Source organism: Pantherophis guttatus, chromosome 1 (assembly GCF_059756535.1).
Source record: "Pantherophis guttatus breed Tessera chromosome 1, ASM5975653v1, whole genome shotgun sequence".
NCBI classification, from domain to species: Eukaryota; Metazoa; Chordata; class Lepidosauria; order Squamata; family Colubridae; genus Pantherophis; species Pantherophis guttatus.
The window spans coordinates 58,832,292-58,852,109 of NC_142063.1; the positions used below are offsets into that span (position 1 = coordinate 58,832,292).

The 19,818-nt window shown below is 36.4% G+C and overlaps 1 protein-coding gene across 20 annotated transcripts in view; it reads right to left on the bottom strand.

Annotated features, from left to right (window-relative positions):
* Positions 1–19,818, bottom strand: part of NPAS3 (neuronal PAS domain protein 3) — a 741,221-nt gene that overhangs the window by 203,697 nt on the left and 517,706 nt on the right. For all 20 annotated transcript variants that reach the window (XM_034417996.3, XM_034417993.3, XM_034417994.3 and 17 more), the window contains one exon: positions 16,223–16,312. In XM_034417996.3, the coding sequence (XP_034273887.1) occupies positions 16,223–16,312 (90 nt within the window). The remainder of the gene's footprint in view (positions 1–16,222; positions 16,313–19,818) is intronic.

The following is a 19,818-nucleotide window of genomic DNA, read 5'->3' on the forward strand; positions in this document are numbered from 1 at the left end:
TGTATAAAAACACCAGAGATAAACATATGTTTCTGAAAGGAAAAAAGTATAGGCACCTATTCATGGAGAAATGATCTTTCCCATTTTGCAGTGTGCAGTGTATAGGTATGTAGAATAAATATGTTCAATAGGCATATTCTATCCCAAAGTATATACTGCCAATATTGTAACAGTAAAATTATAGGAATAAAATATATTTGTGATGTGCTTGCTATATAATTACATGCAAAGTGTACGTTGGATATGAGATAGGAGGCAAATAAATTTCATAAAATAAATGAATATTATAAAAATATTTTGTTTTGGACTCAGAGGGCATTAAGTTGAGCTCCACTGCAATGGAAAAAGAAAGCGAAGCCAAATCTTTACTGTAGTCTTTGACTAGCATAAAATAATATCTGCAATTGTTCCAACATGAATTGTTTAGCAGCTCTGAAAAAAATAACTAAAATTGGAACACAAAGCTATACAATCACTACTATCACCCTTAACCTAGAAATTTGGTCAGAATAACAGAACAGAATAACAGAGTTTGAAGGGACCTTGTAGATCTTCTAGTCCAACCCCCTGCTCAAGCAGGAGACCCTACACCATTTCAGACAAATGGTTATCAAATCCCTTCTTAAAAACCTGAGTGATGGAGCATCCACAATTTCTGAAGGCAATTTGTTCCACAGATTCATTGTACTGTCAGGAAATTTCTCTTTATTTCTAGATTGGTTCTCTTCCTGATTAGTCTCCATCCATTGCTCTTGTTCTGCCTTCAGGTGCTGTAGAGAATAGGTTGACCCCCTCTTCTTTGTGGTAGTCCCTTAGATATTGGAATTCTATCATGTCATCCCAGTCCTTTTCATTAAAATGGACACACTTAATTCCTGCAACTATCTTCGTATATTTTAGCCTCCAGTCCCCTAATCCAGCAGTCCCCAACCTTTCTACTTTGGCTGCCAGGCCTGACATGGGGGAGGGGTGTGTGTGAGTGGCAGGCGCAGGCGCACACATAGCTTCATTGGTGCAAATGGTGGATGCATGCGCCCTCCACTTGTGCAAATAGAGCTTCGTGTGAGTGCTTGAATTCATATGCGAAGCTCCACTTGTGCAAAGCTCTGTTTGAATGAGAGCACTTGAGTGGAAGGTGCTTGCTCCCACGAGTGGAGCTTCGTGCAGAAGTACAAGCGTCCTCTGCTCAAGCGCCCTCCACTGGTATACTGTAAGTGGAGTTTTGTGCACGTGTTTAAGGGCCCACTGCTCACGTGAGTGGAGGCTTGGACATGCGTACTTACCTGCCTCATGCAAGAGTGGAGCTTTGTGCATGCATACGGGCTCATGTTTTTCCATTGCTTGTGTGGCCTGGTTTCAAACAAGTTGTAGCCTGGTAGTGGGCTTTGCCCTGGGGGTTAGGGACTCCTGCCCTAATCGTCTTTAGTTCTAGGTTGCTTCTCTCCTTGATTAGTTTCCATCCTTTGCTTCTTATTTTGTTTTCAGCCCTTAGATATTAGAAGATTGCTATCAAGTCACCCCAGTCTTTCTTTTCATAAAGGTAGACATACCCAGTCTCTTCATATGTTCTTCATATGTTTTAGCCTCCAGCCCCCTAATCATATTTGTTGCTCTTCTCTGAACTCTTTCTAGAGTCTCAACATCTTTTTTATATCATGGCGACCAAAACTGGATGCAATATTCCAAGTGTGGCCTTACCAAGGCATTATAAAATGGTACTAATACTTTATGTAATCTTGATTCTGTCCCTTTGTTGATGCAGCCTAGAACTGTGCTGGCTTTTTTGGCAACTGTAGCACATTGCTGGCTCATATTTAAGTGATTGTCCATCAGGATTCAAAGATCCTTCTAACAGGTACTACTATTGAGTCAGGTGAGCTCTAAACTTCCTTGCCTTCTAGGATACCATGAAGAGTTGGCTCTTGCCATAGGTGCGGGGGTACAAAAATGCTGGATCCCAGTAAGATGGTATGTAGATGAATGAAAGAGTGTTGCCCTGGGATGCCATGAGTTTATGGATTTTTTTTATTCAGACTATTTTTGGAGAGGAAGTTGCTTTTAGAATTTTGTGTATCACTCATGGTGGAGATTATAAGAGTGGCTATATAAGTATTTTTTTAAAAAGTAAGTATTAGATTTAAAATTAAGATTGTATATGCTGTAAAATTTCATTCTGCCCAATTTTGTCACATGCATTTAAGTCACTCCTAAATTTATGGGAACATGTACAGAATCATTAATGTATGGGTATAATTTAACTATGTGTTAACAAACGAGCAAAATGAATGCATAAAGTATTATGTAAATTATAAATGATTAAAATAAAAGTGAACTCACAAATCTGTCTATAGCTATTCTCTTTAATAACTTTTTCTTTCATTTTAATAATTGCTTCCTTTGTAATAATAGCTTTCCCATTCCTTGCATCCATCATGTAGATACCAGGAAGTGGAACAGTTCCTAAATTCATCCTGATATGTTCTTGTACTATTACTTGCTTTTTCCAAAACTATTTCAAATAGCAATTAGCAGTTAGACTTACATACTGCTTCACAGTGCTTTACACCCCCTCTTAGCGGTTCACAAAGTCGGCTATTGCCCCCAACAATCTGGGCCCTCATTTTACCAATCTTGGAAGGATGGAAGACTGAGTCAACTTTGAGTTGATCAGGATCCAATTTCTTGGCAGAGGGCAGAATTAACCTGCAATACTGCATTTCAACCACTGCTCTACCATAGCTCAAATAATGAAAGCATAGTTGTTCTGATGCCACAGCTCCTTCAAATCTCTGTTTACTTGTAAAATGATATTCCTTCTGTTTCTCAAAGATTTTTTTCAGACACCTCTACCTCACATAGCTTCTGATGGAAAGGAAACTATTTCCACACAGTTTTTGCTTTTATCAAGCATCACTGGAAGTGGTGCACATGTAAGTCAATTCTTGGCAGGTCAACCTAATATAACATCACTGGTATTATACAGTCTATATATAATATAATATACACTGGTACTAAAGAAGAGGGGGTCAGCTTATTTTCCAAAGAACCAGAGGGCAGGACAAGAAACAATGGATGGAAACTAATCAAGGAGAGAGACAATATGGAATTAAGGAGAACTTCCTAACAGTGAGAACATATTAACCAGTGGAATAGCCTGCCTTCAGAAGTTGTGGATGCAGGTTTTTATGAAGAGATTGGACAGTCATTTGTCTGGAATGGTATATAGCTATGTTGACGAACCTATGGAACACGTGCCGGAAGCGGCACACAGAACCATCCCGTGAGGGATGCGTGGCCTTGCTGGTTCCTCTTCCACATTCCTGTGCACACACACGCACTGGTCAGCTGGCCTTCACGCATACAGGATCAATGAAACCTGGAAGAGCAGTGTTCCGTCATGCATACGCAAGCCGGCACCTAAACTTCCGGGTTTACGTCATGTGCAACGGCCAGCTGTTCGTAGGCACGTGTCCGTGCTGGAAACCAGAAGTTTGGGTGCTGGCTTGTGCATGCGTGATGGAATGCTGCTCTTCTGGGTTTCGGCGCTCCCGCATGCATGAAGGCCAGTGAGGCAGTGGTTTCGCATGCCATTTCTGGCACGGAGGCCGGCACACGGTGACGTAAAAGGTTAGCCATCTCTGGTATATAGGGTCTCCTGCTTGAGCAAAGGGTTGAACTAGAAGACCTCCAAGGTCTCTTCCAGCAATATTCTCAACTGAATTGAAACTGAATTGAAATATTCTAAAGGTCTAGAGATCTAATGGGGAAATATGATACCGTTCCGAAGCTAAGCAAGTCTCAGTTCCAGACTTAGATTTGCTTCGCTATATATAGTACGCCATCTTGGAATTTTATGTAAACCACTCTAAGCTCAATGGAAGACAGACGTATAGTGAATGGAAAAATCCTCTACTGATTTACTAGAGGGTGTGTCACACTGCTACTGAAAGCACTGGAAGTAGTTTTTATGCACATTCAGAGGCTGTTTCTGGTTATTCCGTGTCACTGTGGCACAGTTGCAAAATGCTTTAGCGTAATAAATAACGTCATTTTCTTGTCTCTGTGAGGTACACTGCATTACTTTTGCAGTGTGGAGTGCCTTGTTGATACAAATCAAAGGCAATTTGAATATGACTAACCCTAATAACAGAATAAAATAACACAGTGAATCTTGGTTGGGGGGATGGAATCTAATGTAATCTGAATCTAACTTGATCCTGAGTTGTTATTTGATGCCAAGGTTACATGAAAAATATTTGAAAACATGCAGCACATAAACATGAGATTCTAAAACCTTTTCTTACAGGCCACGTTGGGTAACAACAAATAAAATGATGTAATATAAGTCACTACCCTGGTCTTTGTTCATCCCACATTTCATTATTTGGTATATTTTCCCCTTCAACTGGTGCATTAAACATACTCACACAAATCATCAAATAGATTTGATTTGCCCAATTAGACTCTTTCTCTATATTTTTGGGTATAAAAGAGAATTCCACACAATTGCCCAAAACCCTGAACTACTAAAATTACTCAATGCTGCATTCAATGAAGAACAAGTGGGATGAGATTATGTTCTATTATACAAGAGTCAATTTTGTGAAGCCCAGAGATGGAACTGGAGTTCCATTTATATTTTTATTCACAATTTACCTTCTTAAACCTATTCATAAACTGCAATACTTGTATACATCGAATTCTGCAATTTTTAGAATTTTGCGGAACAGCTTGCCATTGAAAGATTTTGAGGAACACCACAAGTACATTGTATTAATTGGAAAACTGTTTGCAAATATGTGTGCATTACAGAAAATTACTTATATTGAAGCTGAAAGTGTATATTAATTTTATGAAGATTTTTTCAACGGAGCAAACTGAAGTAGAAATATTTTTCAGTAAAGGCTGGTAAAAAAGAGAAGGTGAGTTAATATTGTTGGATTCAAATTCTATACTGTTATATTGCAACCTTAAATTATTATTGACCATATTATTTTAAAGAAACACATAATACCTCTGAATTGCTATCCTTTCTTACATAAATAAAAATGTGATATTTCAATCTCAGGTTTCTTATTCAAGCATTCCAATTCCTATTTAGTGCTGCCATTTATGAATTTCAGAGCAAAACAAAATGAAACTACTACAGAAAGCTGGAACCTTCTATTAAAAGGAAGTTTTACTTTAAAAAAGATGATAAATGTAATATCCATCCTCAAGCAAATAAGAATTCCTATAAATTGAATGTTAATTCTTAAAGAAATGCATGCTAATTTTATGAGAGTAAACTCACACTGAGATATATTAACACAACCATTCTGCTAGAGTAAGCATTATCTTTTATACTCATTCATGGAATCAATTCTAATGCTTCCATGGAAAGCTTTTTACCTATCAGTGACTGTAGCTTTCTTGTCCATTTCAATGGAGAGGTCAACATTAATTGCATGCATGGATGGGTCTATTAACTGCATGCATGGATGGGTGAAAAGAATGTACATGAACCTACATGATCCAGGATGACTGTCCATGAACTGTCAACTGCAAGATACTCAAAAGAGAGAGAGAGAGAGAGAGAGAGGGAGAGAGAGGGAGATTCTTTACCATTAGACATGGAAACAAAGGTGGTTCTAGAGCTTTTTTCTAACTGTGAGAAATACTGAGTTCTGGGTTGCCACTTTTTCCAGAGAACAAAATCTCACTGGAATTTTCTTCATGTAAGCACTTGACAATTACTGGACACTCAGGGCATCATTTCTGAAGCAAATTGTTAAACTAATTGAAACGATAGTAATGGGTTACCTTCTTTATGATAATGCACTTTATATGTCTACATCATGACAAAAATACTATTGTTATATTTCAGTTTGTTCTTCCTACAATTACAGGAAAGCATTAGGCATGGAAAATCTTTTTTTTAAACATTTCATGTTTGGAATTATTGCAGAAAAGGAAGAGTTCCCAGCCGTTAAATGGTCATGCTACAAGGCTGTGTTTTATTACTCTAAGAATTTGCACAATTCATTATAACTAGTTACTTCCCTCTGCATAAAAGATTTCGGTGTTTCAGATTTAATGGCTATTAAATATATTCCAAAGAACAAATAAGGAAGACCCAAGTAAAACAATATGTAGAATATGTAAAACAATATTCTGCATTTTCTTAGCGTCTTCACTCATACCTAATTCCATTTATTCTGCAGAATATTTCGAACACAATTCTATGCATGTTTACTCAGAAGTAAATCTCTTCATATTCAAACAACCTTTTTCTTAGGAAATTCGATGTAGCATTATGGCCTTACAATGATTTGTTTAACACAATAGAGACATACAGAAGGGAAATATCAAAGTACTGTGATGAGTTATAAAAACTAATCTCAACTTTAACAATTCAATGAAAAGAAGAAAATGTTATGTTTGCAGCTGTGTGTTGTGCTTGCAATTGGCTACAAAATGAGAGCCAGTAGATTATTACATGGCTTTCTAAAGTTGTTGGAAATTTGGATGGCATTTACTAGCATAACCTTTCAACTCTGAGCACATCAATAGAAGAAGGCAGTGGTTTGAAATATGATTCCTTGCAGATAGCATATCCTCATTCATCTGACTGTGATGCTCTGTGCTCCATTGCACAAACAGCAGCTCACCCACTTCTGAGAGGACACTAATAAAAAAGGCATCAATTTTCAGCTCTAGTACTACTGTGATCTCTTTATATGTTCGACATCCAACATTAAATTAAAATGCTGTTATAAATCCTACTTTCTGAATCTGGAATGAGTGTTGGGTTTTTGTCGCATGAGACCGCAGCAAATCTTGTCAAAAGCAAGGAAGCACGTCTTGTTCACTCAGAATTAATGTTGTGGATGAAGGAAAGAGGTAATGGGTGAATATGGTGAATTTTAGGTGCCTAAGACAGTGAGTAATGAGCTTTGGAAAGCATTGAAAACAATAAAGCTTCCTGCATTCTGTGAGCTGTTAATTTACCAATTTGGTGAACAGCAATGTACAATGTGTAGGGATTAACTTTTAAAAGGTGATCCCCTCCTGAAACTGGATGGTATGTGTTTGACTAATTTAAATCATTGCAGACACAGAAAGAGAGGAAAGTGTGTGTGTGTGTGTGTGGGGAATGGAGGAAAGAAGAATTTCTCCAGCAAAATGTTTTGGATCTCAGTGTGGCTGTGCAAAATTATTCAAATATAGATGTTGGCGTTCATGCTTTCTGTCACTTGCGCTTGCCGCGTTTCAAAAGTTCTCATGGGAGAAAAGGGAATCCACCTCACCTTTACCTAAAATACTGTAAGGAATTCCAGGCACAAGAATGAATGGAGACAGATGGCACATTTCTGTATTTAGAAGTCTGTAATATGCTTTGGAGTGTTTCAGCTGAGTCTGATAACCTCGAACGGCAGATATCCTTCCCCCCCACTTTTAAAAGCAGCGCTAAAGTAGACCACAATGGCTTCAGTAAATCTGTCTGCAGATAATATTCCCTTATTTTATTCATCCATTCATTCATAATTACAAAGCAAAGCAACAAACCTTGCCTTTCTGGGGGGAAAGTGGATGGGAGATGGGGGAGGAGGGTGCCTTGAACAGTGGTTCGATATCTGGATCGAACAGAGGAACTTTTTTCCCCTTAGGATCTTGCCTAGAGAAACCTTGACATGCACAAAGTCAGAAGCTAGACAAAGTTGCCCTGGTGAGAACGATAAGGTCACCCGTGGGATTGCTCAGATTATCTCTGTCAAGCACTTGGACAGCATGCAGTCAAATGATGCATCATGCAGTCATTTTCAGGGGGGGAAAAATCAATTTCTTCACCAGGTCGCTATTTGCTTTTCAAAGTGCCCTTGTAGGCCTTCCACCACCAAGCATTTATCAATTTAAATGTTGTAAACTGATAATGCGCTGTGTCCCTTGTACTGTTTCTGAATCATTTTGATACTTCTATTTTCGCAATTGTCCTGCACCCCATTGTGTTTCTATCTTTTAAAATGGGTTCCCCTTCTCTCTTTTCAATTAAATGCACTTATAAACAAAAACACACCTGGGTTGATTAACGTTTTAATTAATTTTGAGTGGTTAAAACAAATCTCCCTCAAAGCTATATGATTATTAATATATTTGTTTCATATGCAATTATATGATGCTTATTTAGTGTTTTTTTTTTAAATGAGATGAAATCTTTGTGAAACACTATCAATAGTGTGGTGAGGATCTATGCAATGAATATTCATTATTCTGGGCGGGGGCATTCAAATTTACTGAGTAGCAGAAAAAAAAGATGGCAGTGTGGTTTTTTTTTTTTCAAAGCTCCCTTTTTATGTCTTTTAAACTATATACAAAAACCATTCTCTTTTTCACACTAAAAAAAATTCTGTATTTTAAAAAATGAAATTAAGTTGCAGCACAGGAAAGGAATGCAAATATCAACATTTCTTTGAAAATGTATTGTAACCAAACTAAGGTTTATAATAGCCAGATACAAGCTTCAAATACATTTGCATCAAAACCAGGTGGGACATAGTTGTTGAAGCTTGGTTTTCAGAAAAGCAAAGGAATTACATGTCAGTTTGCAAAGCATCCTTAACCTCCAGTGAGTTATTGGCTCTTAGCCAAGTTATCAGGGGAATCTAATTCTTCTTTATTATTCAAATAAACCACATTTGGCACCCTGGTTCCCTTTCAGAATAGCTTCACAAATAGTGTGAGTACTGTCATTTATTTGACCTTGTTCTTCTATGCTGTTGCTCTAATTTTATTTGCCATTGTACATGACAAATACTTAGGAATCTAACATACACAGCTTGGTTTGTTATTATATGAGCAAAGCAAATAAATATACCACTTCAGTTTCACCTATTTTGTTTTTTAAAAGGACCCAACCTAAACAACAACTTATCCTTTATTCCCCTTCACCTCTATTAGCTCTCATTATGTGTGCAGCTGTAGTCTTCCCTTTTTAGCAGAATCTTTTTAAGAGGGCAATTTGCAACCTTGTATGTGTTCTGGGTTGCCGAAAGCAAGAACAGAAGCATATTTTGAGGTGAGGGCTTTAATTTAGAAAAGAGAAAATTCTGATCAGTTACAATTCAATATTTAAAGAACTCATTTTTTAAAAAAGGTTATTCTAATATTACCTTTTCTGAAAGGCATCAAAGCATTGACCTCTCTTAGTTTCTATGAAATCTATATTATCAGTTTTCTCTTTCCAACAATGAGTGGCCTTGGGAGTCTTTGGATTACTTAATTCATGAATCCAATTCAATCTGGCATTTATCCTCTTTATTAAAGGCATTAATATTATGTAATCTCAGTCCACTTTGGTGTCACAAAGGTCCATATCATCCAAAATCTGTATGAACCTGAACAAAAACTTGGAATTAACATCTGGACCTGACAACATACCTCTGTCTCTTATATCCATTCCAAAGTCAGAGCACCTAATTTGTATCGATATAGAAAAACTCTCAGTTCCTTATGTTCTGAGCTATCTGTGATGAGAGGTAGGTTTTGGCTCCCGTTCCAGCTCCAAATTCAGATTTCCCCTCTGAAATCCTGCCACTTTAGGAGGGAAGTTCTGAGCAACCACCATCAACAGGGCTACAAGATTCCAGATATATTCCAGATGACCACCAGGGGGCAGAAAAGAGAGAAAGAAAACAACGCTTTGCTGTATAACAACTAAAATGTGTAGATATGACACAGAGATAATATCTGAAAGCATGATTTGATCAAATCTCTTTTGAGTAAAATTACTTCCGCTAAGCTTTGTACAACAGTAGTAGTAAAACAATTTTAGGGCTTTAAGATATGGACTGCAAAATATCTGGGCAACCACTAGATGGAAACAAAGTGAGTCAACTACATCATTCCATTTCAAAACCAAATATTGAAGCATATATCAGTAAATAAACACATGTATCAACCAAGATATACTATTTATTATCAGTATCATGCACACATGATCAAGCATAAATTACAGAAAAGAGAACGACTCTGAGAAACTGCTATTATGCAGTTGAGCTTTCCTATGGAGGATTGCCAAAATCGAAGTCTGCTCGCATTTCATAAACAAAACAACATTGGGAGATCTCTAGACCTTAATCAAAAAATGATCAGGACTGAAAGGGACATTAATGTAGATTCAGAATCTTTTTTTTTTTTAAAGTTCTTTAACCTTTGCGGTCACTGGTCAGATGTACAGTATCAATAACACATTGGAGTATTCATATTTTTTTTTAAAAATGATTTCATGAGCTCTTTCAATGGAGCTAATATAAACTAACTAAATATGACTGCAGTGTAAATGGAGATTTTATTGCAATAGCTATTGCGATGGGATGAAAAATATCCCAGAGCTGCTACTGCTCTCTGTGTGTCACAATGTGCTCTACCCCCAACCCGCCTGAAGTTGCACTAAATGCCTTTGTCAAGTTTCTTCTAAGTGTGGAAATTGTTAACGTGGCTGTTTGACTTTGGGGCAATATATTTTCCCTGCTGATATCACTCTTATAAGTGTGAAAGAGAAACATTTGAAATGTGGACTAATTTACCTTTGCAATGCTTATGTTTATGCCTAGGTGCCATCCAGCTGTTGTTTCCCCTTAGATCTTGTTGATGGTCATTTCTTGCCTTCAACCTTTCCCAGACTTCTGTTCCCATAATGTTCCCAAAATATGATAATTTGTTCTTTAAGTGAGATTGGTTTGCGAATTGATTGATTTCTTCTATGATCTATTTATTTTTCTTTTTGGCTCTGGAATTGATTTGTCCTATGATTCATATATTTGTTTTCTTGGCTCCCTGGGAATTTTCAGGAGTTTTTTTCCCAACACTCAATGGCATCAATGCTGTTTCCAACCTGCTTCTTCTAAATCTTTTGCTGCATATAGTGTCAAAGGGAGAACCATTTCCTGCATTATTCTGATCTTGGTAAGTATAGACTAGAGGTCTTCAAACTTGGCAGCTTTAAGACTTTTGGACTTCAATTCCCAGAATTTTATGCTGGCTGGAGAATTGTGGGAGTTGAAGTCCACAAGTCTTACAGCTGCCAAGTTTGAAGACCTCTGGTATAAACAGATTAATTGATATTTTACCAAGTGCTAATCTGCCATGTATTTTTTTTTTACCAGTTATTCCTTTATTCTTGATAGTAGATCCTAAAAGGAAGATGATCTCCATCACTTCTATATCTATGCTGTTAATTCTAATACTGGTTGCTGTATCTGTTCTCATTAATTAGGTTTCCCTTATACTTAATCACATTTTTTTTGCTCCTTGACTTTCATTACTAGTTCATTTACATTTTCAGCTTTCAGAAAAGAGTTATCAGCAGGTTATTGGTGCTTCTTTCTCTAGATTTAAAAATATACTCATCTTCTTCCAATCTCACCTCCCTCAATATATATTTAGGATATAGGTTTAATAAATAAGAAGAAAATATACAGCCTTATCTTACTCCTTTGTTAATTTGCCACCAGTCTGTTTCACCTTGTTCTGCCTGGATTGTGTCTTCTTGTCAGGTGCATAGGTTTCACATAAAGTAAATGAGATGTTTTAGGATTTCCATTTCCCTAAGGCCATTCCACAACTTGACAATCAATCAAAACAATGAAAGAGCTTTCTATAATCAAGAAAGCATATAGTGACTTCATTTTAGAATGATTGGCTTTCTCAGTTATCTAGTATGCATCGACAATATTGTATCTTGTTCCTCAGCCTTTTCTAAAACCAGCTTGAATATTTAGCAACAGAATCAAAGTTAAGAAAAGAACCACTCTGATCCTATAGTTAAAGTTTTGGAGTAGAACTGTGGAAACCCAAGATCATCCATGGAAACTCCCTGGGTGACTATTTCTTAGCTCAACGTATTTCATAGGGTTATTATGGGAATTAAATTAAGGGAGAATCCCATATAGGGTGCCTTATACTTCTGGAGAAAAGGCAGCATATACACCGTACACATAGACGTCACTGAAGATGTCACTGAAACATTACTCTCAAAAAATACAAACCCAACACTACTGAACAATTAAATTCCTGAAAAACTAAAGTTTATGTAAAGATCTGCAACCTCTGCCAGTTAATAGCAGGAACCCAGCAGTGTTTATTTTATGGCAATTACAGTATTATGAATTCAAAGCAAGTCCAAAGCCCTTTAAAGCGTGTTCCTGGCACTTTTATTAAAAACAAGAATTCAGTAACATAACAGGTCGCTACAATGATCTTCACACTTGGAAAATTTTTTGAGCTTGCGCTGGCACAGTAATTTCTGTTGATGTTCGCTTTCTTCTGCAGTAAATAAAAGTTTTAGAATGCTTAATTTAGTGTGGATTATTGCAATCACTGTTAGTGATGAATACTGAAAACATCATAGCTGCTGGAAAGGCTATTAGACTGGCAATCTCAGAACTCTGGGGAAAAGGTAGCATGATACTTGGAATAGTTTATAGATTTGTAACTTAAGCACCCATTTATTCTTTTAAATATATTCACTCCTTTTTCTTTTCCAAGATTTTTTAAAAAGGAGGTTTATAGGCAAACATATGAGCTGCTGAGTAACAGTCTCATATAAAATGCAGCTCTCCCAATTTGAAATATACGATGCCTTTGGGACACAAATTACTTGAACATACCCAAGATCAAAGACACAATACCTTAGAACTAGAATTAGAACTGTTGCATCTAAGGATGCAAATTTGGCCATCTATAGATAAGCTTTGATTCCCCTCCCTCCTGAATGATCAGTATCGTTCTCAATTGCTCATTTATATGAAGAATTGTTGCTTACTGTGATCATGTATGTTTCATATTTCCATGAATGTCTCAATGCTTCACAGTCAGCCTAAGTCTCAGGGGGCTCTAATACTTTTAAGAGAAAAACCTAGCATCCCTTCTCTTCCTTTATTTGCAATCCAAGATGGAGAACAATTCCCCTCCTGACTGACTCCACTGTAGCCTAAACCTCAATAATGTTCCCTCTCTACCCTTTCCCCACATCCCACTGATATGCAATGGTGGCAGGCCAAAGAGGGACAGAGTTCTCTTTTCCCAAAGTTTGAGTGGTACTTCAACAGGAAGCATCAACCTGTCCCATTGTTGTTTTATCTATTTTGGCACACCGTATTGTCAAAACTCTGAAGCCACTTCAACCTGGAAAATACGTTAAAGATGAGTAAAAGGGTATTTCTGTGCCCTTGGTACTGGAGAAAGTGGGAAAAGGGAACGTTTATTTTTAAATAATAACCCAAGAAATAGAAAACTGTCTAGAAAGGTTTTCAGCCCAAAGCGTCATCTATATTTGTAACGATTATTATGGATTGTCAGATGAATTCTGAACAACAGGAAAGATGGCACAAGGTCTCCAGATTCTTTCAGAAAAAAACAGGGAAGATGAAATAGAGGACAGCATTCTTGGAGTCTGGAGGAAACAGTGGGAAGCAATGTCACCAGTTTGCCTTCAATAAATAGCTATTTTATGATCTGATGCTAGGTAACTATTTTGCGATTGGACACATATGGATAGGAAACCATCTTGTCAAAATACCCAGAATGTCAAAGATGTGTACACAATTCTGCAGGTCATTCCAGAGAAAATGATAATGAACCTATCACTAATGCTCAAGCTGCAAAGAGCAGGTCATGAATGATAGGGATATAGTATGAAGAAAACCCTACATGAATAGAAATACAGCTCCCAAATCTTACCTAGCTAATTCCGCTGGTCGTTTTGCCAAGCGGAAACAGACAAGAAACTTCGATATATTGTATAGAGATTAAATAATGACCCTCTTCAACTCCTGTGCCAATCTCTGTTTTGGCAGGCTCTGCACTTCCTCTCTCAAAAACGGAGAGAGCAATACAGCTCTTCCCCGGGGCATCAAAAGGGCTATGCATCTGTCCACTGCATCAAAGTGTTCTCAGTGGGATCAAAGCTGCTCTGAATGGATTTGCACTGCAACAACGGCGAAAATAATCACATCAGGGATCTTGAGAAATATTTCCTTACATTTTTAAAAAGCAGCCAACCTATCCTGAACTCAGTATGATGCCCCCTTTCTTTTCCAACCAAAGGCTGGCCCCTTGAAGCAGAATATTTGACCTCAGGAAGCAGATTTTACTCATTTTATTGGCAATTACACCGTCTTATTTTTAATCATATGTTTTTCAGCAAAGCACTGACTAAAAAAGAGAAAGGTGTTCCCTATTGTTTGGCCAGATGCTACAGTCAACCCACTATTGTAAGCAGAAAAGCAATAACCTGCCCCAGAGTCTAGGTTTTGGTTTATGGGAGCTGAAATTGTAGGCAGCTGGAGGGCCTTAATCTGTGGAAAGCTGGGTCTGCCTGTAGTTCAAAAAAGTTTGAGTAACGGTGCTGCAGCTCACTACAGGAGTATGCTCTCAGCAAGGAGGATGCAGACAGGGTTAAAGCCAACTTTTTTTTCTTGAACAGATGATATTTCAGATGGTGACACTATTCCAGATGCATCAATTTCCTTGAAAATCGAATCCATATATGTGCATATGCTGTGCTGGCAGGAGGACTGCCTAAAATGGCCCCAGCCCAAGAGCTAATATTCTTTTGGCCAGAATAATGCAATTATTATTTTCCTAGCTATCAGTCTAAGCATACAGAGCCATCTGTTATGCAAAGCAAACATACACATCTCAATTACAGAAAATGCAGTTGCCTTGACAGAATTTGGATTACACCACTAACCAGGGCTGTAAAATTTGTTTTCAGATAGTGTATAATGGATGCCTTTCAGGAGTTTCGTAATTAGTATTTACCTGTTTAAACTGATTAACCATCCTTCTTTTCGACGGTTTATTAAACTTTTTTGGACACCACATAAAACAGATTAATATGTAATATGATGAACCCAAGACAATAATAAACATTAATGTATTCTCTGTGTGTATTTTTTTTAAAAAACCTCTATTAATAAATGGAGTTTATAATGTGTGATTTACTAGTGACAAATTATGAAACTGATACCCAAACCAATCAAAGCAGGAATTACATCCTATTACCTAACTAAGATTAGAGTGAGATATAAAAATACCATATTGAATTTTGTTCTTAATTCTCTCCCCATTTTCACACACAAAACACACACAAAATTAATGTAAACAAATATAACCAATGGACATTTCATAAAGAATACTCTGTATTGGTATTTCATTATTTTAAATCCTGGGTATTTTTCTTTTACACAAGTTATTGTAATTATTGTTATTGGGTTTTTATCCTGGCTTTCCTCCAGATATTCATACTTGCATAGCCAGAACTGCTTTCTTCACTTATTCATATAATTCTTAATTGATTACTTCAGTTAAACATTTTCAACTTAATTTAGGACAACCAATTAAATCATAATGTTATGAAAATTTGCAATCCAAGGACTGTCTTAATAATCACAGCCATGCAAGCAAAACATCCAATACGGCTCTCCATTCTAAGCAAAAAAGATGCAATGTTATCATAGTTGAGTTCTTCAAGTGTAATTCAATTATAGACACAGTAACCTATTTTGTAATTATCATGGAAAAAAAGCCTCCAAGGCTTCCCAAATTTTTCAGGATAACTTTGATTCCATGTTTATTGACGGCTCAGTTTACTGTAATAAATAAAAAAATAATTCTTCCTCTTCATAAAATCTTAGACTTTAAAATGAAATGATACAAAAGAACAATTTACACTGCACTGTTTCATAAAACTCTTCTCTACCCATTTACTATACATGTGCAAAAAGAGCAGACTGTGTCCTTCTTGAAATCCTCCCTGTAAGTCTTTTTAATGGTTTCTTTCAGCATTTTCTGACTCCAAGAGACTCCCTGCCATTGTGTCAGCTCCCAGGATAACGTCGGGTTCTCCATAAACATCCAGTAATAGGGCACAAGGGAAGTACTATGTCTGTGTCCCTTTCCTAACAGCCATGGAGGTTTAAAGTTCAAAACAACTGAGAAAAGAAACTTCATTTGTTCTCAATAAATTAGTAATGATTTTTTATGGGAGAAAAGGTTTTTCAAGCTCCCACTTTTTCTTTTTCCACTGGAACATTCTTTATCAACCTACACCTTCTAGGATGTGTAAAACCAAGCCATTAAATTATAAATTCAACCTGATGTGAAAAGTTCCAGAACGTCTTGCCATTTTAAAAAGAGCGAGCCTTAAAATGGAATGTGCATCATTAAATGTTCTACTTACTTGGGAGAGGCCAAGATAAATGGAGACGGTTTCCGAAATGTACAAAAACTTTCCCTCTTGGTTTAGTGCAAATACAAATCCATCCAGTGACTGCAAAAGAAAAAAAAGAGTTGAAAAAATGAGCCATTACATACAATGAAATATATACAAACAGATAAAACGTAACTGTCATAAACAATGGATTTTCCTTACAAACATTAACACATTAAAATGCATAAAACATTACTTGTACTTAGAAGAGAAATGACAAGATGTTCCTTTCAGAAAAATAGAGAAGAAAGAAATGATTTTGAATAGTAGTAATTTGAAAATTAACAAGGAATTATGATCCTGTCTTTATTCACAAGCATGCCCACACATTTACTGTTTTATTTAAACACAACCAAAACTAATCAACACATTTCTGTCAGATAGGTTCACATTTGGAAAACACAGTGATCCTGAAAATGTAATCTTTTCAGTATAAATGTGTAGATTTAAATTGTATTCTGACAGGTAGTTGGGCTTTAGATATAGTTGCAAGAATAATTTATGACAGAACATTGATGCTGGTATATAAACATTTATGAAAGCCATGTGAAACTTACATCAATTAATAAACCATCTTATTTCAAACTGACACAATACTATTGTATGTAAGACACTGTTTGTTGACTGGAATAAATATTCATCCTGTGGTTGCAAATATAGAAATTTAGACTGTGTCTTATGGGGAAGTGAATGCTTTAAGATGGCTATGCTGAATTTCAGCTGTGTACCACACAACTACATTTCTCCTCTTCTATCTATTGCCATTACAGGCTCTACAGCAGCTTTTAAACTCCTGATACCTGGAAAAGTGGGGGGGGGGATGGGACTACTGCCAGATATAAATTAAAAAGAAATAATCTGGCTATCTGCAGTTTCACATTTCAAATTCTCTCAAATTGTGGCACTATAATAGGTGAAAAGGAAAACAGCTGTTCTAGATACTAAATGTATTTATTTAGGAATATATACTATGTGTTACAGAAAATGTTGATTTCTTTTTAATAAGAAAAATAAGAAAATGGCTATCCCTGATTTTTTTTTTTTAAAGAAAAAAATTGTAAGGATGAGCGGCAGAAACCCTGGACTAGCTGCTGTGTTATATCTGTTGGTGTAAAAATTTTTAAAGCTGATGTTTGGGAGGGTTTGAGTGAGACATGAAGTCAAGAGGTAGAAAGAATAGTGAAAAAGAAATTTAAATAACCCTACCTTAATTTGCTTTAGTCTAAGACGAGACAGAGAGAATTTAGATAAGATTTTGTTCATGACTGAAGATTTTGTTACAGCAATAAATCCTTCTAGTATCTGTTTCCTGCCTGGCCTATCCCGAAGGGTTGAGAATTGGCCAATGCTAGCATAATTTGTCAATTGCTAGGTGATTAGTGGTAGATCAAAGAATCATAACCTTTTAGATCAACGAATATGCATATGATTTATCTGTCAACCTTCCTAAACTTGGTATCTTCTGGATGTAGTCTTAAACCTCCACAATTTTGAGTCCACAAAGTTTTATAAATCTTGAAGGTGCTCCCTCATATTTCTTTTTTTCCTCTAAACTGAACGAACAGAACCGCATAGCTCCCAATGACCGGTAAGATCCCACAGAGTTGGTCTCCTCCGGGTCCCGCCAGCTAAACAATGTCTGCTGGCGGGCCCATGGGGGAGGGCCTTCTCTGTGGCTGCCCCAGCTCTCTGGAACCAATTACCTCCTGAGGTCTGGACTGCCCCCACCCTATTGGCCTTCCGGAAAGTGGTGAAGACCTGGCTTTTCCATCAGGCCTGGGGCCGTTGATGTCGCTGCTGCAATCTTGCGAGACCCGGCCATGAATGGAGTGTATGGGTTTTTAATGTTTTTTTAAAACAACTTTTATGGTATATTTTTCACATTATTTTTTTGCTGTAAGCCGCCCAGAGTCCCCAGGGAGTTGGGCGGCATAGAAATGTGACAAATAAATAAATAAAATAAATAAACAGTGTAACAATTGGACTGGGGTGCATGTAGTAAGGAAGCTTCCATTAAGTTGTGACACATGACCCTGTCAGCATTTCACATTCCAATCTTACTTCATGTTAGGTGCTTGCGAAACTGTATTTCTCAGGAGCCCAAATATATGGGACACTATTCCGATTCATGCCACAGTAGAAATTGTGAGAATTCTGGAGCCCTGGTAACTTCAATTCTTGGGATTTGGCAATTGGGATTCTGAATGAACTGCCATTGTCAGCTCTCCAAGTAAACCAGACAGGAAACATGATAAAATGAACTTATTCTACTTTATTAAGTCTACTTTAACGGAGTCTTGCAAGATGAAAGTACAAACTTTCAGTCCTACTGGTTTAAAATTTTAAGATAACTGGAACAGATAGAGAGTCGAAATAAAACTAAAAATGACTCTTACGTTACAATTGGGAATTAATGGCAGGCTGCTAAGATTTCATTTTAATTAACCTTTCCTCTTGTCTTTCCACAACTCTACAGTCTTCCACATTCTAGTATACATATGTGAACCTCCTAAAAACACAAGCTAATTCATTTATTTAAACATAAAGGAATTCTTAAATTCAGTAGAGGGAATATGAAAACCGCTTTAGTTGTTCACAGAGAATGAGTCAGTTATGAGAAAACAAGCACTAAAGGTAACATATTAAAGAAGGATCTTCAATTTATATTTATGAATTAATAAAAATGTAAATCTGCATAGATTTTAGTCAAACACAAGAATTTATACAAGCAAGTAGTTTATCTAAAAATTATCATAATTTATTTTCAGATGATTAGCACAAAAACCTTGAACGCTGACATCAATTACTTGGGAGCAATTTCAAGTGACAAACTTTAAAGTTGATCCAAACAAGAACATATTCAGGCATTTTTATATTTAAGAAACAATATATCAACTATTACTATTGGAGAAGCTTCAGCATATTATCTATTACTATGTATCTATGCCATTAGAATCTATACAGAAATAGGATGAACTACAATTTAAAGTTCAATCCTCAATCATATGTATTCTGAGCTATCATAATCTAAAATTTCTCCAAGTTTCACCTCTTTCACCTCTAAATAGGCAAGAAAAACAACATTCTCAAGGAAGATAATAGATATATAAAGTGATGATTCAAAAAATACACTGATAATCATACTTTGCTCTTAAGAAAATATGTCACTGAAAATATCAGACTGGGAATTTAAACTCCGAGAATGTGCAGCAATGGCAAAATTAATAGCATATTTTCAAAACAGAAGAGTAACTAAATTTAAGCAAGAAAGGTTTCCATACATGCTATATATTACAGAGCAAAGGCAAATGAAAGTATCTAAACTATGGTTTTTAAGGAAGTGCAAAAAACAAACAAATAACTGAATAAAGACAGAAATCAGAGACTCACAAAAACATTTAAATATCTATAAAAATTGTACCTTATTCAGAGTAAAAGAAAGGAGAAGTTACAATTTATATAATATTATATATTGTATTAAATACATAATGCTCTAACAGTTTTTTCTTTTTCTTTTTTGTATTTGTAAGTCATAGATAGTGGAGATTTTGGCACTTGGCTCAGAG